This window comes from Myiozetetes cayanensis, unplaced genomic scaffold (assembly GCF_022539395.1).
Source record: "Myiozetetes cayanensis isolate MyiCay16 unplaced genomic scaffold, myiCay2020 scf2-11, whole genome shotgun sequence".
Lineage (NCBI taxonomy): Eukaryota > Metazoa > Chordata > Aves > Passeriformes > Tyrannidae > Myiozetetes > Myiozetetes cayanensis.
Genome location: NW_026087411.1, coordinates 12,785,460 through 12,811,417, shown reverse-complemented (window position 1 = coordinate 12,811,417; position 25,958 = coordinate 12,785,460). Strand labels below are relative to the sequence as shown.

Sequence of the window (25,958 nt, the reverse complement as noted above, 5' to 3'; positions counted from 1 at the left end):
CAGCTCAAGTTAAAAAAAAACCCAAACAAGTCATTAATTAATGCTTAACTCCAAGGATGCTTTTTCAGAGGTAGAAAACCTCTTAAGACACTCCCTGTTGAACACCTGCTGTCACACCCTTCCCTTCTGCTCATGTATTACTAATCTACAGGCAATAAAACTTGATCACCATCCGCAGTAAACTAGGAGCAAACAACAAGCAGCCAGTGCAACACAGGTAGGAGATATCATGTCAAGGCACTTGTAATTGAGAATTATTACACCATGACAGTAAACCTACTCCCATATTCATCTCTGTCCTTTTTCCAGAGCAAGTGACAAGGAAGCCCTCAAGAGACTGCCAGTTCTGTGTATTCTGTCAAGCATATTTTTATGCATTCTCTCAGTCACAAACAGCAAAGCCCATCATCTGATACCGCACATTTTCAGAAAGCACAAGCAACACTCCTCTGGCAATTTATTTGGACTAAGAGGCAAAATAATATGCTATTTTGAATAGCCTCCTCCTTAACCTGCACAAAACATTTCAGATATCAGACAGCAGCATACAGAGCAATGATCCCATTCAGAAAACAAGACTACAGAGGCAGCCCTGTGAATTAGGCAAAATCTATCCAAGACAGCAGCAGCTCTGCAGAGCAATGTGTGGCTGCATCTAAAAGGCATCCTCCACTCAGCAACCAAGTTTTCCTTTAGCACCCCCCTTCCCAAAACAAAAATAATCATAACATATCACATGCCTGACCACATTTACGCAAGAATGCACAACATTATTTTGGACCAAGTACCGTACTACATTTTGGAGCATTACATAAAGCCACACGTTGATGTGGACGACCCTTCAAAGGTTTGGCAGCAGCCAGGTACTTTCTCATAACCTTACAATTTTTATTCTGGTATCAGAACAAAATCCCATTCATGAAACAACCCACCACACGTAACGTTATGCCTGCTACTAGCCAGAGGGCACCCGCACCTCATTTTTGTCACCAGTCCAATTTTCACAAGCCGTAGTCTTGGCAGGATGAGTCGTTCTTCCGGTGACGTGGAGAAGCAGCTGTCTTTGTAGGTGATGGAGAAGCTGCACCAGGTAATTCAGGACCACCTTCAGCAAGGACTGGTGCAGAAGCCAGGAGAGGCACTTTCTTCCTTCCCAGGAAACCAGCTCCTTCAAATCCCATTTTCTTTTTACTTTCTGCTTTGGCTTCACTCTCTTCTTCTGGTCCTCTTCTTTTGAGATCCAGAGAACTCTCTGGCAGACGGTGAACCTCTGTACTGCAACACCCACCTGCATCTGTCATGCCTGTGCCCCGCACTTCAAGTGCTGCTGACAGGACTGCCTTCCTCTCTGCTGCACTGCCCTCAGCTGTTGCCTTCCTGGCCTCTGTCTGGCTTGAATTCCCATTTGCAGCAGCTGCCTTTTCTGTTGGGCTTTTGCTGGATAAGTTAAAAGCCTGGAAGTCCCGGTAGCTGTGAAAGCTCTCTGTCCGCCTTGCTCTCGCCAGGAGGGGGCTTTCTCTGTATGGCCTCACAGAACCATAGGTGGCAGTTTCATGGATTGTTTCATGGTGCTGCAATTGGAGGCTTCAAAAATATAAACCACCAAGGACAAGAAGAGCAGATGTTAGGCTGAGAACAGCAGCCAGTTCTTCTGCACACCCTCGCTCCCACCCACCACTGCCTAGCACTACAGTAGCGATACACTTATCACAGCCCCTGCACAAGCACTTCCAGATTACTTCAGATTCTCACAGGATACTTCAATCTGCACACACACAAACCAACAGAAATCAAGGAGTATTTGTGTGTAGTTCAAGCCACTTAGGGCATGAATTCAAGGGCTCAGTTACTGCATTCAAGTCACCTCTCTCTGCCTACCTGAAAAGTAAAACCTTTGGTGTCTGCAGCTGGTGCCACCCTTGGTGACTTACCTGGAATTAGATTCCCTAAGCCGGTTTGGCTGAACAACTGAGGTGGCAGGACTGATGTTGGGTGTGGCACAGCGAGATGTACTCAAGTCACACTGGTCAAGCAACTTGAGCAGTTCTTCCTCCGTGGGGCCGCCAACATCTGAAAGAGATAGGTCTTAGAGGCCAAGTCCATTTACTGCAGTCAGGCAAATGGAGGACATGAAAAAGAACCACACCATGGTCCTGGCATAACACAGCTTACCTTTGTCTTCGCTCTTATTAACCATGTCCATAGCTGTGGTCAGGTCCCACATCTGGATGCTGCCATTTGAATGCCCAGTGAAGAGGTAGCGGCGTGGCCTGGAGCCCATTCGGCTGGATCCTTCACATTCTCGCACAGTAAATGACGAGATGGTAGTGCAGTCAACTGCCTGGATCTCACATATCCTACAGGAAGAGAAATGCCGAGTTACCATAACAACTGCACCTGGAAGTCTGGCCAGCGAAGTCAGCAGTGGTTCAGCTTTCTGAGAAGGCAGCTAACCTGCCTTCAGAAGACCTTTCCTCCTGATGAAATTCCTTCCCCTGTGTGACTGGCACACTGTTCACTGCAGACAGTCCCTTCCCACCCCCAGTCCATCTGCAGTCCTACAGGTGGTTTATACCCCCACATGTTCTATGTCCATTTTCAGTTTGCAATGATTAGAAACCTAAGGCTTTCATAAGAATGACAGGAACCAACCCTTTCATATGCTAGAACTTCATATGCAGACTCTAGGAAACTAACCTGTAGAAACAGCACATTTAACCAGATAAAAGATACACAAAAAAATCCAAGGAAGATAAATCCAGTGTTATCTATACAGATAACTTTTGTCTCATCACAACCAAAATCTTGTCATGGCAGATCTGCATCGTTTTCTTCCCTTTATTTTAGAAGTTTATGGGCAGTGAGGAAGGAAAAAGAACTCCCAAAACTAAGCTGCTTGTGCTCCAGGTAATTTGTTTTACTGACCCCTTGTACTGAACTTTTTACCCAAGCAGTGCCAAAATAAGTCATAATGTTGAGGCATTAATGTTTTCACCCAGATTCAAAGTTATTAGGCAAGAGATGCAAAAAGGAAGCAGCATAGAACTGAGATGCACTAACTTTCCTGATGTCTTGCCACCTTCCTAGTCTAAGAGGAAGAAAAGCAGCTGTGGTTATTTGGCAATTTTTTTACTATGTTGGCAGCAATGTAGTATAATATTATGAAGTCAAGCCTAAGAAAGTAATTGTATAGCTGATCTAGAAGACAGTATCTCCACCTATTTAAAGGTCCTGATATCTTCAAAGTACAGTGCAAAGGAAGAAGCTGCTTCCCTGTCTACCTTTGTGAGCAGCATAATCCCTGCCACCAGCAGCTTCAGCATTAGTTTTGAAATTTAATGTTAGCATGGTACCATGGTTGAGTCACATATTCTGTAGAGGCACAGAACTGTTTGCTTTGTGAGCTCATCAGGGTGAGCTATCATGAAGTGAGTCTCTGATATCCCTATTAGATATCTCTATTTTTCTATAAGCCATTTGGTTTTGAGGTTGTAATAGATTGAGTACAGTTCTGTTACTAATACACAAATCAGAATTCAGTCAGAGCTGTCAAGCACATTAGAAGCTTGCTATGTGCAGCTGCATGCACTTAGCATGGAGTAGGGAGACCCCACCCCCTCAACAGTCCTGCTCCTTTCCCACTTAAAACCCTCAGCACTGACATACCTTTTCCCAGTTGAAGAGAGCCTTACAAATAGCTTATTAGTGATAGGAACAACTTTTTGGATAAACACCTGTTGATCATCACGTTCACCAAAGGGTCCTAAAGGAAAGAAAGAAAGATCACTTATTTGTTTGTTTTAATTCCCTCATCCTCTTCCCCATACGGTCCTGAAGACCCAGACTCATTAGTATGACCACTGCAATTTTAAAGCATCAGGGCCAGGGTAGGGACCAAAGATAACCAATATATAGGAGAAGCCATCCAATGGTTAGCAGTCTCTACAAATCCAAATCTTTCTCTGTTGTTCTAAGGGACATGCATTCTTAAGTTTGCTGTGTGTTCCTGAAGGAATTACTATGTCAGTGAAAACCCTACATTAAGTCTCCATAATAACAGTAAGTACTTTGTTATTTTGCAGCTCCTAGATGTCTAAAGGCTTAATCAGATTTCTTGCCGTAGAACCCCACCCTGTGTTCACAAGGCATCCTATTCATCAAAGGTCCATTTGCAGTGCTCAGACCACGAAGGAATCTAGACTACCTATATTTACCTACATATATTTGCCTACCCATATTTACCAACAGCATTCTTTCAGTACCTTGCTATAGCAATGTGCTAGCACCATTTGGCTCTGCAGTTGCAAGGCTTTACTAAGCTTTGTCACAACTTCAAAATCATCTAGGAATTTTTCTATGCATTGTTTAACCCTGATTGACCAGTGAACTGGAATTTGCAGTAGGCCCAGTCTTTGCTATGCTCTATCTGCTTTAATACAGTCTACTGTGCTTTCTCTCATTCTCTAGTTAAACCAAAATTGAAATGCTGTATCAATTTGCTCAAGGAAGAGGTATAGTATGTGTGTTCCAAAGCTGTTCTGTCCCTTTTTCTCTCATTCAGAGTATGTCCTTTAAGTGTACTCACTCTCTACACCCTAGTAATATTTCCTGGTGGATCTTACAGATCCCTGCCTTTTTTTCAAGAGGACAGCAGTGTGTAAGAGATTATCAGGTGACTTGCATGTTATAGGGTTGAAGATCTGTTAAACCTTTATGAGATTAGTGAATGTACAGGCACAGCACAGCACAAGCAAGAGACATCCTACCAATGTCATTTCCAGAACAGTAGCTGCCATGACTCTCTGCTTCCTCCAGGGATAAGATTTTGAATGATGCAAGAGGTGTTGAGCCTGGCTGAGTTGAAATCATGCCCCGGAACCGAGTCACAGTCCATGTCCGTACATGGTTGTTATCAGCACAAACTAGAAAGGAGAAGATGTACATTTACAAGGCATGACGAAATTTTTGAGATAGATTTCTCTAATGATTATCTACATGATAGTTTTTCAAGATTGACTAAATTCTGCTTGATCACTCAATGTGAAGTCACAAAGCATCTCCAGACAATTATCTAACAGTCTACAAGTCACTGCTGATGTTCTGTTTTCTATTAGTTTTGTCTCTTCCCTCAGAAATTCAAGAAATGAACTGTAGCAGGTGAAAACACAATACTAAGGTCTGACTGAGTCAGCACCCTTCAGGCCTCTGTGTGCAGACACTAGGACAAGACACGTCATGAGAGCAGCCTGGCAGCAGAACCCTTCTCACAAAACAGTCCTCTTCCATTTCATTCATCAGTTACTCATTTTTGTACATACAGATGTGCCCCTTCCCAACACAGAGGTTAGCAGCAAGTTGAAGGGGAATGGATGACCTCTGGGCTGTTTATTTGCAGTATAATTGCATACCATATTTCCTGTTCCTTTTTCTTTTTTAAAGAATAGGATAGCAGCAGAAAATAAATCTTTTCTCTGCCATGCCCTGGCTGCTGGATTCTGGGTCAAAGAGATCCTCAGAGAGGAAGGAGTGACTGTATCTTCCAGAAAGTAAGACCCTCTCCTGAGCATAAGATAGCACAAACAGGATAGCAGAAAAAAAACACTGGGAGACTGCTGAGGAAAGAAACACAGACAGCCCTTTGAAGTCACAGGAAGGCTTTTTCTAGGGCCCAGAAGGAGATGATGCACATTTTGCAACAGCCCAGGAAGCTCCTGAAAGGCTGTTAAAAAAAGACAAGTCCTAAAGGACCTGCCCACAAAAATAAGACTTGACAGGGATACATTTGTTTACAAACCCTTTTATTTCCATGAATGGCAACCTTGGAATAAGATAGAAATGAAAGAGTGAGTTGTTCCAGTATCTGGTCAAATATAGGCCTTTGAACTGAAAAGGGCTTTGAAGAATGCTTACTTTAAGAAAGAGGATCCAAGACATTCTAGCCCTTACCCTGCCCCCAAATCTGTTCAACTCATTTCTGTTACAAGTGGGAACAACGCAAGTTAGAGACCAATGCATACAAATAACTTCATTGCTCAGGTGGAGGGGAGAACTGCCAGTACGAATCTGTGTGCAGATTACCTGACACAAGGTGTTTCTCTGAGAGCATGATCTTCGTAACAGGACTGCGATGAACTGTGAAGGTCTGAAAGAGCTGAGGTCCAGACCCAACTGTTTCAGGGTGCTGTACAATCACCCTCACTGCTCCAGAGCTGGTGCCATATGCAATCTCAATCCAATTGCCACTTACACCTAAAGCAAAAACACAGTTGTTTCCCCAGGAATGAAAGCTTGTCTTACTGGAAGCCAGGGAAAAGAGGTAGTAAAAAAAAGTATTTCCAAGCTTCCAAAGTAAGAAAGATATGTTTTTTAAACACTGTTTACTTATTATTTTCCCATGAACAGGGAGGTTATTTTGCCACTAGAATAATGAAAGGTTTGTTCAATTCCACACTACACTCTTCAACACTGTCTTAACAGCCTTCTTTCCCATTCTCTCCTCCCTCCTGGAAGTGAAAGAATAAATTAATGAAGTCATATGATAGATATTTTGGCACTCCTCACAGTGATATGGTCAATATGTGCCATATAATATATATTTTTCTGCCTTAGTGGAAAGCAAAACAAAACCAGGATGACTATAGTTAAAAAAGTCACTCTGGTATCACTATAGTTATGAGTAGCCAATTTCTCCCAGTTTGGGGTTTTTTGAGTTTTACTTTGCCTTGGGCTTTTGTTGTTGTTGCTCTTGGTTTGTTTATTTTTAATTTAAAAAACAGCTGCATCATGATTACAAAAAGCTATTGTAGACACAATAGCTAAGCATCATCCAGCTGCACATGGAAATGTTTCCAAGTGTATTGGTTATAAGGTTAGACACAACAGCAAAGTTTCTTCCCTCCACTTCCCCCCAGTTCACCACAAACTATTTCAGTGAATACAGTTAATAATCCAAGTGCCCATCTTGTGCAAAAGTCTTAAAACCAGCCAAGGTACATTATGCACAAGCATTAATATACAGCATATACATACATATAAGTACATCTACCTATTTATACAGATGTACAGCTGTAAGGGGGAACTGCTACCCTTGTGTTCATCATTCATTTGAAGATGATTAAATGAAGAAAAATTCCTTGTTTATGTCAAAGGCTACCTTGTGTGCTTTAGCCCTGCTATGCAGCAATAGAAAAAGTCCATATAGAAAAAAGAAAAGCACATTTCTAACAGACTCTCAGTGAAGAGATGGTGATAGAATACTGACTTGTTTTAGGTGTGAGGTAGACACTGAGAGCTGTTATAGCATCATTGGAAGGATCATGGTACAATTCTGTCACAAGAAGATCATTGTCTTTCATTCGCAGTGGGAACTTTTGCATGTCTGCGGAAAAGAGACATTTATTACTTTAATTAGACAGAGTTGTTCTGATGCAACTTAAATCAATTAACGGGTTTAACAAAAAAGCTGCTCAGGACCACCTCCTTTTTATTCCACCCTGCTCCCACTTCTTACCTATATAGTAGATAGAACCATTGTTACAGCCCAGCAGCAGAAAAGACCCGGCAGTATCATAGCTTGTGATAGGAACAACATCCTGAACCTAGTGCAAATAGAAAGGAAAACAAAAGCAAATCAAGAATTTAGGTTACTACTCTCTCAATTTTCAGACATTCTCAGTATCTTTTATTGAACAACACTTCAGTTTGGTACTGGACTGAGGCTGCTGTGCACACACACACACACACACACACACACACACACACGGCATTCTGAAAGTTCTGCTGCTAGATCATATTCCTCTACCAAAGTGGATCTTAAGTCATGGAGCTCAGCAGACACATGCAGGCAAGTTAGCACAACTGCTCTGGAAGATCCTTCTCCATGTGAAAGCACAAAGCTTAGAGAGTTGCAGCTAAACCACATCTTCAAATGTGGATTTTTTTTTTTTCTATATGCAAAGTGAGTGTATTATACAGTTTCTGTCCTATCCCTTGTTTCCCTGCTGACAAGTCCTTAAGAGGTTGCTGGACCAAGGAACTAGATGTTGCCTCTCTATGCTTTCTTCTATCCCCAGTTTTGTGTCCCTCTGCCAAACTCTATGGAGATCTCTGCCTCTAGCAGATACATAATAAGGGGAAAAAAATCTTGTTGCTTTACAATTTCTCACTTCCAGTACACAACAGCACCAAGTAAACTCAAAGGCAGCTCTGTCATACGGTCCATATATGGTCCTCTGTCTTACTGGTCCACAGCTTAAAGTGAGGGATTACAAGTGCCCTTTCCTTGCCCTATAGGATTAAAAGGCATGCTTATTCACCCAAGTGGGACAGAAATCTCAAGGAAAGAAAAAGTTTAGGTTATCCTAGATAAGATCTCCTATTTCAAGCAATTCATTTTGCTTCAGCCCTGAGGAAGAAAAAAAACAAAAGCCATTTTATCCAGAGGACTCAAACATGCACAGTCATGGCATTTTTCCTGTATTCTGTATGTTTCAGTGAGTTCCCTTAATGGACACAGAATACTAATTCATGGACATTTCCGCCTAAATTCCCATTTCTCTCTGACCAGCAGCATCCCTCAAATCACTTCAGAGACTTTCAAAATCATTTGCAAAATACCTACAATGAATCTGTCAGGTAAAGCAAAACAAAACAAGAGAAACTTCCCCCCACCCCCAAGAGCTAGGACTCTAAACCAGTATTCACTTCTTAGGATGGTCTGTAAACCTCTAAATCATATTCTAAACCTATCTTTTTGCCTTACAAAAAGAGGTTGCAACATGAATATAGCTTCTGCATATTTTCCAGAGCATGGAGGTGTGGGGGACAGGGAAGAAGCCCTTTCCCTCCTTTCTTTGTTTAAAGAACTGTACTGATCTCACTTATGTCCAGCCATAATTCAGCACATATCCAATGCTAAAAATAAACTATTCTTGGAAATCACTTGAATTTTCCCTGTATAACTGATGACTGAATGACCTGGAGAAGGATCCTCGCCAATTACTGAAAAGAACTGCTCTTCTTGATCTCAAAGCTTTCACATAGGGCTTTTTCAGATACAGCTGTTTAAGTACCCTACTCACCCCACAGTCAAATTCATACTGCACCTAATTAAATTCGGCATCTAAAGATCTGGGTCATAGAACTTTGTTTCAAGAGATTTTGTTTTCCCAGATTACTTTAAAGAGAGATTATGAGAGCAGAATGGCAAGAAACTAGAGCCTCAGCATTTAAGTTGATGGATAAAGGTGCTGCATACTTTCTGGTTCATAGATCACAGGTATATACAGAAGCTCAGCCACCTTCAAAAAGTTTACAAAACTAATGAAGGTAGAGGCAACCCATCAACAGATACACCACTTTAGTCATCACCTTGCAGACCACATAACAACTGCAAGGAAAGGTCCGAGCACAAGGATCCACAATGCTGCTGAGAGCGGAGATTAACTGTGTCAGAAAGATCATACAAAATAAGGAGAGCCCTTCCTTCTGCAGCAGAGACAGGGACACCAGGGGCAATTTAGCAGTTGCATCTGCCAAGATGTGAATTTCATTAAGAAACAGAGCAACACTGTACAACAGTCACTTGTAAAGCAAGAGACCAGTGAGAATCCTCACTCTGCAGAGTAAGATTTGCTGTCACGCTCTGCTGCCTTATGTTACCTCTTATTCTAGAGCACTAAATATTCTGCTTCCTTTAAGCTCTCCTTTGCTAAGAATTTCATTACTGATGTATCTAGTGCCCACAGCTTCCTCCTCCTCAATGCATGCAACTGACACATTGCCAAGGGAATTAAGGTGCAGGGAAACCACCTCAGTAGTCTGCTCAAATCTCCAAGATGGCAAGATACAAGAACAAATCAGATGCAGAGATCAGAGTTACATCTTCAGGGTGTAATGTACCACCCTGTAAGGAAGGACAGCTTTGCACAAACTAAGCCTCCTTCAAGTAGAACTCAGAAAGACATCAGTCTGGAAGGAAACAAAATTCTTGCTTCAAAATGGGACATCAGCACATTCTGTTCCACAAAGCCTCTCTCACTGAAGCAAGTATGATTACATCCTGAGTCCAGAGCTATGGGCAACTCATGGGCCACACAAATATCATATATTCTCATTAGGAAATTTAATATCAACCCCCACACAAGAAGAATGTGTTCTAAAGGGAGATTATGATCTATAGGAAGATATTGGGTTTTTTTTCTTTTTCTTACACACAAAAGAGCCCGAGGTATAGAAAGCACCTTGAAACAGTTTTGTTTGTTTTGATTTTTTGTTTGTTGCTTTGGTTTTGTGTGGGTTTTTTTTATTAGTTTGTCATTTGGTTGGGGTTTTTCTTGGTTGTGGTTTTTGGTTTGGGGTTTTTTGGGGTTTTTTGGTGGTTTTTTGTTTGTTTGTTTTGTTTTTTTTAAAGGGAGCTACTCTTATCCACTTGGAAAAAAAATTAGAAAGACAAAAAACTTTTTTAGGACATTGGCATATAAGCCCCTCAAAGATTTTCTACTCTTCAATAAGAAATGCTTTCATGAAAGGAATAGTCAGTCAAACTGAAGAACTATTAATGTGATCAGAAGGATTTCTGCAGCTCCCCCTGGAAACAAAGATGATGAATGGGACATCAGCTTTTATTCCTTATGACTTGTTCCTTTACAAAATATTGTTAAACACCAGCTTGTCATACAGCATTATGTTGTCTCTTACAATATAAGATTTTACAAGGCATCAGTAGAACTTTAAATAATGTTTTGTTTAATTCAAGGCCATACTAACGTGTTTGTCTCTGCTGCAGAAGCACTGCTATCCCCACACTTATTATCTCTGTTATTTGTTACCAGTACTGCCACTTAAGGGTTGAATTAGAACTTAGTGAACAGTGCAGCAGCCTCAGGTCAGTTTTGCTTCTTGAGATTTACAAGGCACTTTGGGGATTTTTAATGCATCCAGGTTTTGCGCCACAAAGATGTACATCCGGCTGTGTTACAAGCTTTGTTATTTGAATGCTCCACTGTTTCTCAGACTCATACAGACTCCAAGGATGTATTTAATATGCATTCTGACAACAGCAGTAAAGTAAGCCCAGCCAGAAGCATCCCCACACAAGATGAAGAAGAGTCTCCCATTGTAACACAGCTCTTGAGATCCCCAGATACAAGACTGCTTTCTTGTATTTTTCTTCTTTCAGATGGGGCAGAAATTGCTGTCACACATTCCCCACAATTTTACTTCCTAGGGTCCTACTGCATTTTTATAAAGTAAGTAATCCATAAGTATAAATATGCACACACTTGACATTTATTACCCAAAATCACATCACATCCTTTCATCTGAAAGCCTAAAAAGCATGCTTGGTGGTACCACCAAACAATCCAACATTCTGCTCACAGGCATAATACTCAGACACCCAGGTGATAAACTCTGTTAACACAAGTCAGGGCTAAAAACCTTATGACAGTCATTGCCCACATGCTTTTAGATTATTTTATCCTCTTTTTACTAGAAAGACATACCAGTTTATAACAAGTGATGCAGATAATTGAACACACCTGCCAATGCTGAGTCACAGCGTTCCATACTCCCACTTTCCCTGTATGGCTTGTAGCCACCAACTGGTTGCCAATGAAGAAGAGAGCATCTACAGGGACTCCAAGACTGAACACTCCTACAAAAAATGAAGAGTCTGTGAAGCTCATCTAAAATAAAGAGAAAAAAACAGTAACAATCTCTCCATCATTATCACATCACATGTATTAGAAAACCAATTAAAGAACAGCCAACACAGGGTTTGCAGCATGCTAGGTGAGGTACCATTCAAGCAGAAAACTGGGTTTCATTAAATTAAATGGCAGTGTGATGTCATCTCTGCTAATACCATCATTATTTGGGAAGGAGGAAGAGGCAGGAGAAAGTAGAAGAGCCCATATGAAAATATGCAATCATTATTTTTCTACAATCCTTGTATTCTCAGATTTAAAATAAATAAACAAAAAATCGTATTACAGCAGGCAGGAATTTCTGTTGTTTTGTGGTTGGTTTGTTTTACCTGAGACTATTAAGTGTCATTTAAGAAGCAGTAACTTAATGGGGTTTGATAGACACACAAATTTGTGCTATATTAGTTTGCAATTACTTGTTAAAGTATTACAAGTTCTCAATGCACATTTTTTTTTTTTTTAAGTCCAATCAAACAGACATTCTGAAAATCTATTTGAGAAACTCAATGTGGCTACAAGGCTTTATTCTTATCCTTGGGAAAAGGCTGAACAACTCCAATGTGACCTTACTTGAATACATTCTAATTTCTCTTTTAGCAGAAATACTTGAACCCAGGAAAATAAGCAGCCTGTAAAAGCCTACCTTCCTTCCTTTCTATCTCCAGATCTTTTAGTTTGGTTGCAGTCCATTAGCAGAGACTTCAGGCTATCAGACTATTAAAACTTGAAGATATATAGGGAAGCAGTTTCAGCAATCATCCCATACTACTCAAATTTGGAAGATAAAACTTACCAGCAAATGCTAGCCTTCCAAGTAAAGGAAGTGTGGGACCAAGAACATTTCACTTAATAAAAATCAAAACAGTGCAGAACATGACAGGCATTGATGACTACAGTTATAGTTGACCTTAACATCTGAGGCCATCCAGAAAATTGATCCTTTAGAGCTTCATAGTCTTATCACAGATCCAACATGAAAAATTTTCACTGCACTGCAAACTTGGATAGCATACTACATTTTGTACTACTTACTGTCCAAGTATTTAAAAGTTACAGCAAACTCAAAACGTCTGAGACAATATCCAAGTTTGCCAATTATGAAGTCCAGCAAACTGACTGTAATTAACCTGGTTTGTAAATAATTCCAGGCTACGTTTTTCTCTCTGGTAAGTACAAAAGTAGTGGGATACATTAGAACACTACCAATTGTCAATCTTCACTGACAAGTTTCCTGTTCCTTACTGCTCTCTCTACATATTTATATTACTCCTCACTGATATACCTTAACTGCAGCAGACAGATGTTGCCAAAACAGAGTACCAATAGCTGGAAAATTTCCCAACACTGTTTTGGGCGAATTCAAATGAACAGAGTGCCCTTCCAAGCCAAGAATCAGCCTTCTGTTACACCCCAAGAAGAGATCTCAGGAAGTTCCATATATATTTATGTTTTAATTACGATGCTAACCTGTTTTCCAGGGCACAGTACAATCATTCAATGTAGATAAGATTCAGCAGTACAGGGCACATGAAAAAAAGACAATAATAAAAAATCCACAGACACAACTAGAATTGATTACTCCAGAGAAGGATGAGGTTCGAGGAAATCAAGGAAGACAGTTTGAATGGTCTGGAGGAATTTGAAGTGTCAGTCCTGCTTAGGCTCAACAATCTTGAGACCTGTCCACAGGGGAGACAACAGTATATGTAATGACAGGCTCTTGTCCTAAGGGTCCCTCTCGGTAAAATACTGCTTACAGCAGCAAGCCAGCAGCAGTGTCTTATGTAAGTAATATTGAAAGGAAAGAGAGCGCTCTGGGAGAGCTCTATCACAAAGATGCCAGCCCACACAATTTTCTGAGGATGGTGTCGCCAGGCTCCAGCAACTGCTTGAAACAAATAGTTTCTTTCACAAGATGACAGCCACGTACTGTATCTCTAATACAAAGCAGGACTGCAAGGATTTGCCTCTACAAGGAAACAAATCAGCTATATTCACGTTGTTACTATTAAACACAAACACATTTTAGGTTTTTTAAATCAATCAGCATGACCTGTTGTCCAAAAGAAGAACAGTACATTTTGGTCAGTGTTAGTCTGACTTAAGGTTCCATCCTGTAGGCACTTTCTCTCTGCATCCCCCCTCCTCCTGCCCCAAGTGGCAATTCCCTTTTTTCACAGCTGTCACTTCAATGCAGTGCAGCCTGTTCAGAAAAAGTTTCTTCAGTTTTGTTGCCATGTTCAATCATAGTCTGATCTATCAAAACCTTATGATATTGGCATATTTTAGAGTTTTTATTTGAAATAAAAGTCCACTTAGGGGTTCTGTGTCTCTTTGTACTTGATTTCCAAAAATCCAAGATGCGGCTTCCCATATCTTACTGCAAATCCCAAGGTAACAAAAGCAGCTAATATGAAATCAGAAAATGCAGGAGGAATGTAATAGCACAGTGATGAAGAAATGCCTATTAAAGGAGTACAGCTGTCATGCCAGCTCTTCCCTGCCTTTAAGATTTGGTCAAGGGGAATATAAGAGAAGGTTTCTCAAGTACAATAATTACTCCCTAAATAAATAATAATAAAAGTATTTTATATTTAATAAAAATATTTCATATTCAACTGTTAAGAAACCCTTTAAATAGTTTTTTTTAAAATATAATGGAACCTCCTTTTCCATTTTGCTGACCAGGATTATATAGAAGACCTCTAAGAGTCACAAGTAGAAGAGCAGTACACAGCTGAATTATCTCATGCCAGACCTTTGCCTTTCCCCATCTTCAAATCTGCTTAGTGTTTCCCCTCATTCAAGCATGAAAAAAAGAAAAAAAGCAACAGCCATTAACATGGCTAGAAATTGCTTGAGAAACTTTCAAGTAAGCTCTTCCCTTAAAGGCACATGGATCAAAACCATTGCCTTCACAGCCTCCCAAGTTTGCCCTGTATTTGAACAAGTGACTCAGACAAGCTATCAGATCAGTACCAAGGAGTATTTACTTCTGAACATATCTTCTTGCTGTTTCTAAAGCCTCCCAAATTGTGTCCTTCTCTGCCAAAGTTTACAAGCAGCAATTCCTGTATGCTTAACATAAGTGTGCTTTTTTCCTACCTAGACACCCAAGTTTTAAGAACAAGAAATTTTCATCTTCCAAACTCCACTTATGAACAATATTTGACAGTGAACCAAAATCTTTCTATGTAAAAATATGGTTTTAATAACAAAAAGGAAAGAAGAGAGCAGAATCTCTTTGTATGTGTAGTTTTCCAACTCAGAAACTTAGTTCGTTTGTCCTATGTTCTAGATTCAAATGCAAGTCCAGGGAAAAGTTTAACTCTTAATTTGAATCTTGACATATAATCCTCAAACTGAATAGTAAGTATTAGTATCTGTCAGTAAACAGACTGCTCTTTTATTCTCCCTCCTTTTTATTTTGAGAAAGTATTCCTGGTGCAGAACAGAAGGTTAATGTATTCTAACAGGTTGCTGTACTATAGCTTGTTTTGTCAATTTGCAAAACTGAATACTGAACACTACAGATCACTCATACCTTAAAACAGCCTCTCTGGCTAAACATGCACACATAAGAAAAAAACTCAGGTAATGATAGTTACCAATTTCACTGCCACTTCCACCATCTTGAATGCTCCACAAGATTATGCTACTCTCCGAGGCAACTGCAACCATCTTGTCCTTGTCTCCATGAGGTCCTCCAACCACCTTTGCATTGAGAGCCACTCGCTCAATTGTCCAGTCCAGATAAGGACTCGTGAACACCTGCTGCCACCCAGACGACTCTTTGATTCTGGAAGGGCAAAGAAAAGAACAGGGAGCAGATGTCAGAGATGCAGGAAAACCCAGTCTTCAGAGACTGAGAAACAGACAACCCAGTCGAACCCTGAACCAATGTGCACAAAAAAAAAGAGCAGCAATTCATAAATTTATAGGATCAGACTGAATCCATTTATCTATTGCCATTTCAGAGTAATGCAAAGTTTTTGCTTTGCTCATAGCAAAGTATCATATTTTTAGAGTCATGTAACCTGGCAAGCAACTCTATTCATACCTGTAGCAAACAGCAAAATGGGCATAGGCAGCTACTATCCAATTGTGATGGCCAGCTACTATTAGGACCTTCCGTGGGTCCACAGGAAATCCTAAAAACAACAAAGCTGAAGTCAGGCAAGTGATGAATATTAGATGAGCAGAGACATCTATAATAGCATAGAATTCTCTACTGAGAGCAAAAACTATGATAATTAAGTTTCTCAAGAAACATTTTCAGCTAGATTCTAGTTACCAGTACTACTCCAGACAATCCTTAGTGCTATTACAACTCTTACATGGAAGGAAGACATTTCATCATCAGTACAAAGCAAAGGGTCACAGCAAAATGTTCATAAAGACGGTAGTATGCCTCAATTTTTTTCTAATTGGTAAAAAAATGAGGATTGTAATCAATTAAGAAACAATGCTCTCTATTCTCTATAAGTTCTTCCCAAATAGTTAGTGCAAACCTGTTTTATTGTTCCAGACTGCTAAACTGAAAGTTCCAGTATCTCAGAACACCTACAGCTCCTCCATTTATTATCCAGTGGGAGCATGTTTGTTTCTGATCTAGAACTAAATTAGGTTTGGCAGAGGTGTTGGATGGCACTGTAAATCAGTGGTTATTGCAGTTCACCAAGTTAGCTCTCAGCCTTGATATGCTAAAGAACTAATTAATGCCTGAAAACTCCATCTTCTGTTTCATTTTCCCCAAGGTTGCCTTCTTCCAAACCTGCAGCAGCTCACAAAGAAGAATCAGCAATTCATAACCTTATTTTTATATTACCTGGAAATAGTTTCATCTATAACATACTCTGTTTTCCTAACATTGCTACAATTTACAGGATTATAACAGAAATATGACACTTCTAATCACATAATTTTTCTTGCAAAGTTAAAACCCGGAAAATGACAGAATTCAAGTCTCACAATTTTTTTGTGAAGACACTTCCTCTAAAAACTTGACTCTTGCATGGCAAGAGAGGCACCAAGAGCAAGAAAGAGGTGGAAGAGCAGGAAGCAGGCCCTGTACAAAGACCAAAGATACAGAAGTCTCTCTGGTTTTTATCATGGCTTTAGTACAGTATAAGGCATTTGTCTAAGGGGCCATGCTAAGTCTGCGTGAAGAACTTTGATTTGTCTTTCCTTCACGCCTCACGTCTTGATTGTGCAGCAGTGAGCCTTAAATGCTGTACAGGGAGTAGAGTTTAACTAAGTATTCAGCAATTTTAATCAGGCAAACATAGAATAACAGACCTAAAGCAGATACAGTCACTAAGTTTTCTGCAATTTGTTTTGGTTTTAAAACGCGTTCCTCACCTAGTCTGACTGTACCTTCCCCAGTACCAGCAAGTGTAGGTTGGACACCACCTCCAAGCATCTCACTCTCATTCTGGCCAGTTCTAACATCAGCCGGTGGCCCAGCAGTATTATTTATTTTACGACTGGGAATGCCTACAAAAGAAAAGAGATGTTTTGTCCCACTCCTTAAAATTTTTAACAGATATAACAGTTCACTTTCAAAATACAAGATTAATACTTAAGCATTTTGATGTAAAGTTTAATTCATCTGCTATAAGAAAATTAGGCAATATTATAACACTGAAATAGAATACACTGACATTCACAGTTTAGGGAATTACCTTCAGAAAACTTGTCAATAATTGGCTAGATACCCCTTAGACTTCAGGTTAACACTGAGCTGTATTCATCTCTAGAGAGACGTAAAAAAGTCTAACAGCTAGTCTTATTAGTAAGGAAAGCCCATTTATGGTGATTTTTCACCTAGACATAGGACACCCAAGGTAACTGCACCTTCAGAAAGAAGAAAGAACCACATGCTGCTAACATTATAATGAAATGCACTTGAAGAACCTCTGCTTTAGTCAACTACCAAACACAGCCTGCTTAGTATTAACATGCCACACTCCCTGCCCAGTACATGACATTTCATACAGATGAAAGCCTTGGGTTTTAATCACAATAATGTTTGGTTCAACAGTTCATCTTTAGCTTTCCACAGCAAGGCCTTCTCTGAACAGTGTCACCCAGAGTAACTACCTGAGCCAATCACCCCTAAAAACTAAAGCAATAAGTGACTGCAAACATCAGACAATGAATACAGAAATACCTGGAGGAGGTAGATAGCCATGAAAAAGGACACTGCCACAAGATGAGCGTTCCAGTTCTTCACAAAGTAGCAATCTTCTCACTAAGGAGGAAAACCAGATATGACCACAGTTTTTGCTTCCTTGGAAACATCACATTTTCTAAACTATCCTTCTGCTTTCAAAAAACTTTACTTTTAAAATCTTCAGTATTACAACTGCCCAGATTTGTCAGTGGGCCATTATTACAGTAATAAATATAAGATGACCTCCCATTAAGATAAAAAAGTAGTTAGTTACCTAAAGGAGTGATTCCATAGAATTCAGCTTCATGCCTTAGAACATTAATACTCACTCCCCTAGAGAAATAAAAAAAAAAAAAATCAAAAAACGTCAAGAACAAAGTGAGCCAAGACCTTGAACATAAATACTTGCATATAATTGGATATTACACAATATAAATATCAAGCTACCTAAGTTTACAGAATTACCACAAAATGCATTCAACATGTTGATGTTTGAGATTTTAGAGTGCTTAATTTTATTTAGCTTTCATTAAAATAAAGACACAGAAAAAAGAAATACACTGCAAGAAGTGGTTTAAATGATAAGAATCTACTAGCAAAATAGAATGCTATCACTTCTGCTTCCACCATGCCATACATATACACTAGACATGGTCCCACATCTACCAGGGAGCTGAATCATATACCAGGTACCCAACTAGATGAGTAAAACTTATCAGTCCTCATTTGAAAAGGTTTTCTAATGATTCCAATTGAAATAATTTTCACTTGAAATAATTAAAACTTCTTACCGTAAGTCTAACTCCTTTGTGCGAAGAAAATTTAAAATGGGTGCAAATGCTGCTGGATCCCGATCAATAAATATCTGCAAAGAAAAATTTCTGTACTTGAGCCCTACTATGGAGCAATCGACAACTAAAATGCCTTTTTATGCTGAGTGTGGGAAAGAGGAGTTGAAGATGAGGCAGTCAGCAGACAAACAAACTCCACAGTTTTTGGGCCTCTTCTTTGCTCTCATTTTTCTTCTGCTATCCACTAATTCAACATTCCTAAGGGACATATATACAAACACTGCTGCAAATAGATAGTACTTAATAGAAGTGTTCTTGAGGTTCTAGAGTCTCCACAAAAGCCAGTGGATACTCTCACTTTCTATCCTGTGCTCAAAATGAAGTAAATGTAATAACATCTCAAGATAGTTTTAGACTTTTTTAAATTGAGTCAATTACCATTAAAACTACCTCTACATTTTTAGCAAAGTACTTCTGTTTCTTACTATTGCTCAGCAACATTACTGTAACTATAGCTTCCCATTTAAGAGTATCATATACGCAGACTGAAATGGCCATTTTGCTACATGTATTTGCCAAAAAAACCCTACACTTCCACGTTGGATTACTCAACTACATATGCAGTGCCTATCTAGTGAAAATTGCACCTCTTTGCAATACAACAATTAGCAGGTTTTCTGTGTAAGGAAAATGCAGCTGCTGATTTTGCATTACCTGTACAACACAGAATGAGCACAGAAATATGCACATTGTTCCAGTTTCATTTACCTCGAAACAAAGATGAGAACCAAAAAAGCCAGAGATGTCACTAATTTTAATGGAAGTTTAGCCTGACTCAAGTAGCATAACTCCCATTAGCACCCACAGTGAATATGCTTTAGGAAAGAACCTAAGCAAAATTATAACATTAAATTAATGGGTTACAGTAGGGTTATTACTCACAGCACCAGTTTCATCCTTTAGTGTTGAAATTCTTCCACTCAGCAAACTGAAACAGAGGAAATCTTCATTAGATGTCCCTCAGAAATGTACTAACACAAACACAAGATAGCAACATTCTCAGTCAGTTTGGTCTCTGTGTACTTTTGGTTACATTTTGATGAAACAGCGTGGTTGAGCAAAGAAAACTGCCTTGGTGGGGCAGAAAGTTGGAGGGGGGGAAATATCTCTGCTGAATAAAGAAGCAGTGTATGCACACCTAAGGAAAGGTCGAGAGCTGCATCTTAAGGACCTTCAGATTCCCAAAGAAAACAGACACGAAGCCTAGTCTGGAAAGGATGGAAAAGTTTTCCCAGGCATTTAGAGGGCAACATAGTTTGTTAAAAATCTAGTTAAATTGGTAAAAGCTGCTGAAGCAAAAAGGAAAAGTAAATGACCCAACGTGCAAGGACTCACTGGACAAGAATGAGATGAATTATTTTTAACACAATTTTACTTCAAAGTTTTTTTTTCTATCAGATCGAAGTATTTCTGCTCTAGATCCATATTAAACACAATGCCAAAATCTCATTTTAGGTAAGATGGAAACTAACATCAACAGCTCTATTTCAAGATTTCACCTGAGTCTGGATGACAATTATCTCTAATATAAGCGTTGGATGATTTTTAGGACAAGTTCCTTAGATAACATATTTAGTGTTGAGAGAGGGGAAATAGCATGAGACTCCCTCCTTGTGTGCCTCAAAGAAGGTGACATTTCCCTGGCATTTCTTTTATCCGAACATTTCAGTAAAACAGGAGCAGGTAATGCCTCCTATGTCAGTTGCCAGACTTTTATTAGGAAAGAAGTCTAGAGTACAAAAATTGCATGTAAGGAAGCAAAATTGCCAGCATTTATGTTTTCCTTTACGTGTTTAGGATTATTTGGAATGATAGAGGCACAGCAACTACAGCACAAAATACAAACACCAAGCAGCAAACTTGCAGAAGTAGTAATGGCAGTGACATAAAGGAGGATGCTCAATAACAGCTCCTGTATCACAAGACAGAACTCCCAAAACTTTGAGTTAACTCAGAGTACAGCAATAACTAAAAAAACAACCACCCCAAACAACCCAAAAACCCACACATTAAAGGCAGCACTACTACATATGGCCAGTAAGATCACATGTGTGTATAGTAAGAGTCAGTGGCATCTTTTCCTGCAGATTTGGAGTGTTATTTCCACAACACACCGTCTAAGAAGTGACAACTCTTCAGCACATGTAAGCTGCCATGGTTACATTCAAGAAAGAAGATGCCTTTTAGATAACAGCTTATTTCAAATAAACCTGTCCCATTCCTTGAGATAGTGTCCTTAATCCTTTTCCCCCAAATAAAGACTATTTACAACATAAATTAAGAACTGAGAACATTAATACTTTTTTAAATGACTGTTAATTTGTCTTTGTTTAAGGTGATAATATATTACAAATACCTGGAAAAAAAAGAGTCTGGAATCCACATCAGTGTTTGTCTTGAAGTGCTGAACCTAGGAAAACAAAGTTACAAGTTCAGAATCAGGTGTAGAATTGGAAGAAAGTCTGTTTTATCTAAAATTCCTTAATTTGTCCTACAGAGCTAATATCAAACAGGTTTGGGAAGTTTGAGATCATTTAAATGTCTGCATAAACTCAAAGAGGTTGCAGATTCTTTGCACAGACTGTCCTTAAGCAGTAAGCAGGATTGCCTGGAGACTCCAAAAGTTTCATTCTTTATACTCTCTCTGTTTCTAACACATTGTCCCAAACATCCTCTATCTTCCTGGTTCTCATACTTCATCAACATTAATGCTTACAAAAAAAGACCCACAGAAAACAAACGCTCCTCCACACACAGGAAACCCAAACAGTTAAATGTAAATTTATCAGCAGTGTGCTATATTTGTCATTAACTGCATGATACTCTTACTTAGGACTCAAAGCATGCTACATTGTGCACTGCAAAAGACTACAATGAGCTTCAAGTTAATATTTTACAGTAACTTTAATTATTTGCCATATTGTTATTTGGGCCCCTTTTGGGGTGGGGGGAAGCAGGGCAGGGAGGCAATACAAATAACAGTTAAAAGAAAAAAAAATGTTTACTCTGCATCATATTAAAAACAATGTAAATTATAATATTACTTATTAAGTCAGACAGTACTTTACATAATAAAAAACTATGGATTATTTTCTACTTCTTCTGGTTTTGATTTAACATGAAGGAAGCCAACTGGTGTGGTAGCTTGGACAACGAGCTCATGCTCTGCATCAGCCCTCTGGTTGTACATACCCTCTCACTAGTGCCATGACTAAGAAAACTTTGATAACCTCTTCATTAATAGAAAACAAAAAAGGATATGCAAAAGTAAATTTCAATTACACCTTTCCATGTAGAATAGGACTACAAAATATTTTTTGGAATAAAAGTATTTAATCATAATTTATCTAGTTTTCACTGCTAGTATTTTCCAGTTTTGGAGGAAAAAAAAAAGTAAACAAAAACATTACTTTATACCCCTTTTATATTCCCTAAGAGGCAGAAACACAAAGACTATACAGAACTACCATCCTTTATAAAACACGTATTGTGTATCCGCTCACTGCAAACATAACAATGGCAAATCTGTTCTTAACAGAAAACCTGCAGTATCAGCGTTCTAAGCACAAACATGCACAAAGTCTTTTCTTAAAAAAAAAAACAAACAACCAAACAAGCACTTCTAACCTACTTCTAAGTACATCTGCAGTTTTGCACAGCAATACAGGTCATTCCCTTCTTTGCTTTAAGATTAAGGATGATTCATCTAACTACATTGTGGAATGTGCATAATAAAAACCAATGAATTACATGAATTTTATCCAAAATAAATCCAGACACTGCTCATAACTATGGAGAAAGATGCAGCATCACCAGTTAGCCCTTTTAAAAGTCTCCATAATATAAAGACTTTTATTGTCTAGCAGTTTAAACACTTTACAATTTTCATTTATTTTGTGTTTTTAGGGAAAAAAAAAAAAGGAAAGTGAGAAAACCAGAGGACTTATGGTCCCACAAAGATATAGGCAGAAAGATATCAGAGAACTACTAGAATCAGAGCTAACTGGCATTTTCTACAACACTGAATGATAAATGCTGAATTAATTCCGAAACAATAGTCTGATGAAGACACTCAGGATCCTTGAAAAGATGTTTGAGTACTTGGCAGTATTATCTTCTCCACACAGTACAGTACAGTTTCTGGTCTAGAGACGTGCCTCAGGCACAAGCGACAGTCAGCTCTTCAGAGGTGCCACCACTGAAATTTTGCTGGTTTTGACCAGTTGGGTTCCACTCTAGCACTTTGCAAGTCAGATAAAGAGCATGGGAGCAAAATTTGAGACAGACATTCCAGAAGAACAAGACACACAACAAGAAGGACAGGGAAAAGAGCCATCAACCAATTCCAGGTTTGTCTTCTTTCAGTTTTAGCAATGTGTTTAGACAGCACAAGGATTTTCTGTCTGTAATTTAGCACTATGGTACCAGTTTAGTAAGCCATACCTCATACTAACACATACTTTAGAACTTTTAATACATAGACATTAACCTATGTAAATAAGACAGAGACCTCCTTTCCAGCATGCATAAAGACGCTTAGCTGGCAACATTTACATGTATAAGTGCATCTGCAGCTCCATGCAGCGGTCAGAGACATTGCATCAGGAAAACTAGGCAAACCCAGTGCAATATCCTCAAATTCTCTTAAGCAGGTGGCAGCAGACAGTTATTTTAAACAAAATATATGCATCTGGAAACAGACATGCTAAGTGTCAGCTTTAAACCAACCATTTTCAGAGTCTATTGTGATTGTAGAGTTACTTTGTAACCAGAGGGAGATACAGAGTCAAGAGAATTTTCTTAATTTGTTACAGTAATTTCTGAGAATGTTAATTTGCAAGCGGCTTGTGCTCATGGCAAAGGAATTCACAAAAGCTGAGACCAGGAACTGTTGGAGCAGTGAAGAAGAACAGAGTGAACAGAGAAGCCCTGACAGTCCTAGGGAGCAGTGGGAACCTCATGTCTGGACACAGAAAGCTAGGGTGTCTGTAGTAGATGCTCCACAGAATAACTGGTGTCAGAGGACAGTGCTAATTTCTTCTTCTCATAAAACTCTACAAACAAAACTAAGAGTTTCAGGTTTCTAGTAAGGGTAATAGGAACTAATGAAGAGGAGGAAACATGTATAGTACTCCACGCTTGCCCATTTGCTGGCCAGATCATCCACTCCATTTGCCAGCTTTGAGTCACCTGCATTTGCAAGCTGAAAAACATTTTCAAATGTATCTGAGGGAAGCTGACCTTGCAAAAGACCAAAACTTCTTACACAGAGATGCTATTGTACATTGTCTCTCTATTAAAAGGGAAATATCCATGCACACATTTCCTACTCCTTACAACCAAATGATATTTGTTGACTAGAATCTATACCCTCATCTAGAAATTAGATGCATGCAATTGTTAGTTTGCCTTATTCTTCATGCTTCTCTGTGTAGACAAACCCTCTGAGAATATCTATTTCTTCCCTGATTCGTGCCTTATACCTGATTCTCTGTCCTCTGCAGAGGCACTTAATAAGGAAGATCTATTTAAAATTATGACATTGAAGCATCCTTGCAATTTCAGGTGTAATAAAAACCTAAAAGACAAACTGGCCTATAATTTCAGACACGGAGTTCACTGAAGAATCTTATTCAGTATAACAAGAAATCTGGCCCAAGCCAACAACAAAGTTATCCTGAAAGCATCATTACAGGTGAGTTTTGTCTATGTAAATTACAAGCAGCTTCTCCATGAAGAACCAGGTTCTTAATGTCTTATCATAACAAAGGAATTCTGCATCGATTTCTATTGCACTCTACTTTGAGAAAGGCTGCAACATCCAACTTAGTTATCAGAGCAGGTTCATATTTTGGGTAATGGAAGAAAAAGCTTAAAATAGTAGTAGTAGTAGTTCCTACTACTCATAGCTGGTTTCACGTTGTGTGCAGACTCAGGAAGGCACATTATTTCAGTTTCCACTAGCTACAATAACACAAATGATTTCATGCTTGAGCACTTTGACAGGAATATCTGCACTATTTATCACACAGATTCTGACCACAGCTGTCCCACAATTCCCTGCCTCAGACTGCCAAAATGTCTACATCTGCCAGCTTCCACGCTTCCAGCGTACATTCGAAAACAATGCGGTTCTTTATTCTCGTTGACACCAGCAGTACCGTATCAACCCTTTTAACACTTTAGCCTCTGAGGCTGCCAGGTAGACTGTTCACTAGGATCCTGTGGATGTGACGGCAAAGCAAAGCTCTCTATCCTCCATCCCTAAAGAAGCAGTGTTCCCGGAGATGTATGTAGAGCGTACGCATCCAGACAGCCCGGGCACAGCGGGCAAACGCCACGAGGAGCTGCCAACACTCCCCGTGTCCACCTCCAGGTAGCCCTGGCCCGCTCCCCTGCACCGTGCTGGTGGAAGGCTCATCCAGGCCCTCCCCGGCGACAGCACCAGGGACCAGGGAGCCTCAGCGGGCAGTCCCAGGCGAGTCGGCACCGCCGCCCTCCCAGGACGGGGTGGCTGCCGGTCCGGCCTGAACCCCCGCCAAGGCCGGGGGCGCGTCCCTCTCGGCGGGCTCCCGGCAGGGCCCCCGCGGCGCTGCCCCTCGCCCCGATGCCGCTGGAACGCGGACACCGCCCGCCGGCAGCGCCCGGGCCCGGCCCGCTCCGCCCGCTCACCTGGTGCCGCCCACGTTGAGCTGGATGATCTCCCCGCTCCCGGCGCCAGCGAAGCCGCCGCCGTTCCCCGCCATCTTCCCCGCCGCCTGCTCCTGCCGGCGCCCGCCGCCGCCTCCCGCCGGAGCCTCGCGGCCGAGGGCAGCGGCGGCGGAGCCCGGCGAAGACGGCGGGGAAGGAGGCGGCGGGGGATCGGCCAGCGGCGGCCGGGGCAGGGTCAGCGCCCGGCCGGGCTGCGGCCCCGCGGGCTCCGCGGCGCTCAGGCCCGGCCAGGGCCGGAACACGCCATGGCAACGCGGCAGCACCGAGAGCGGGAGCTGGGCCGGCGCTGCCCGAAGCGCCTCGGAGCGCGGGCGGAGCGGCGGCGGGCGGGGGAGGCGGGGACACCCCGGCGGGGCGGAGGGAACAGGGAACGCCCCGCGGTGGCAGCGACGCGCCCGGAAGGGGCCGGCGGAGCCCGCCCGGCCCGGGAGGAGAGGAGGCGCAAAGTGGAATTATGGTTTTGGGTGGCTTTAAAGGAAGGGGGAACAGCCAGTGCTTTATCAGGCGCCAGCG

The 25,958-nt window shown here is 40.6% G+C and overlaps 1 protein-coding gene across 1 annotated transcript; it reads right to left on the bottom strand.

Moving 5' to 3' along the window:
* Window positions 1–422: 422 nt before the first annotated feature.
* On the bottom strand, window positions 423–25,690 carry KCTD3 (potassium channel tetramerization domain containing 3). The gene is made up of 18 exons (XM_050315139.1): window positions 25,407–25,690; window positions 21,091–21,144; window positions 19,617–19,662; window positions 18,675–18,748; window positions 18,158–18,216; window positions 17,881–17,961; window positions 17,070–17,204; window positions 15,769–15,859; window positions 15,317–15,507; window positions 11,541–11,656; window positions 7,511–7,598; window positions 7,262–7,378; window positions 6,079–6,249; window positions 4,767–4,922; window positions 3,667–3,763; window positions 2,173–2,357; window positions 1,932–2,070; window positions 423–1,584 (listed from the first exon to the last, which is right to left on the bottom strand). Exons 1-18 carry the CDS (start codon window positions 25,478–25,480, stop codon window positions 1,002–1,004), a joined length of 2,457 nt encoding a protein of 818 aa, XP_050171096.1. The 5' UTR covers window positions 25,481–25,690; the 3' UTR covers window positions 423–1,001.
* Between the last annotated feature and the right edge of the window lie 268 nt (window positions 25,691–25,958).

What these genes read in the sequence shown, in the direction of transcription:
- KCTD3 (XM_050315139.1), bottom strand. Translation starts at nt 25,480, where the DNA reads ATGGCGGGGAACGGCGGCGGCTTCGCTGGCGCCGGGAGCGGGGAGATC. An exon ending in GGAAGGTACAGTCAGACTAG is followed by an intron (nt 15,860 to 17,069) that starts GTGAGGAACGCG and finishes TGTTGTTTTTAG; the next exon opens with GATTTCCTGTGGACCCACGG. An exon ending in CTACCTCACACCTAAAACAA is followed by an intron (nt 6,250 to 7,261) that starts GTCAGTATTCTA and finishes TTTTTGCTTTAG; the next exon opens with GTGTAAGTGGCAATTGGATT.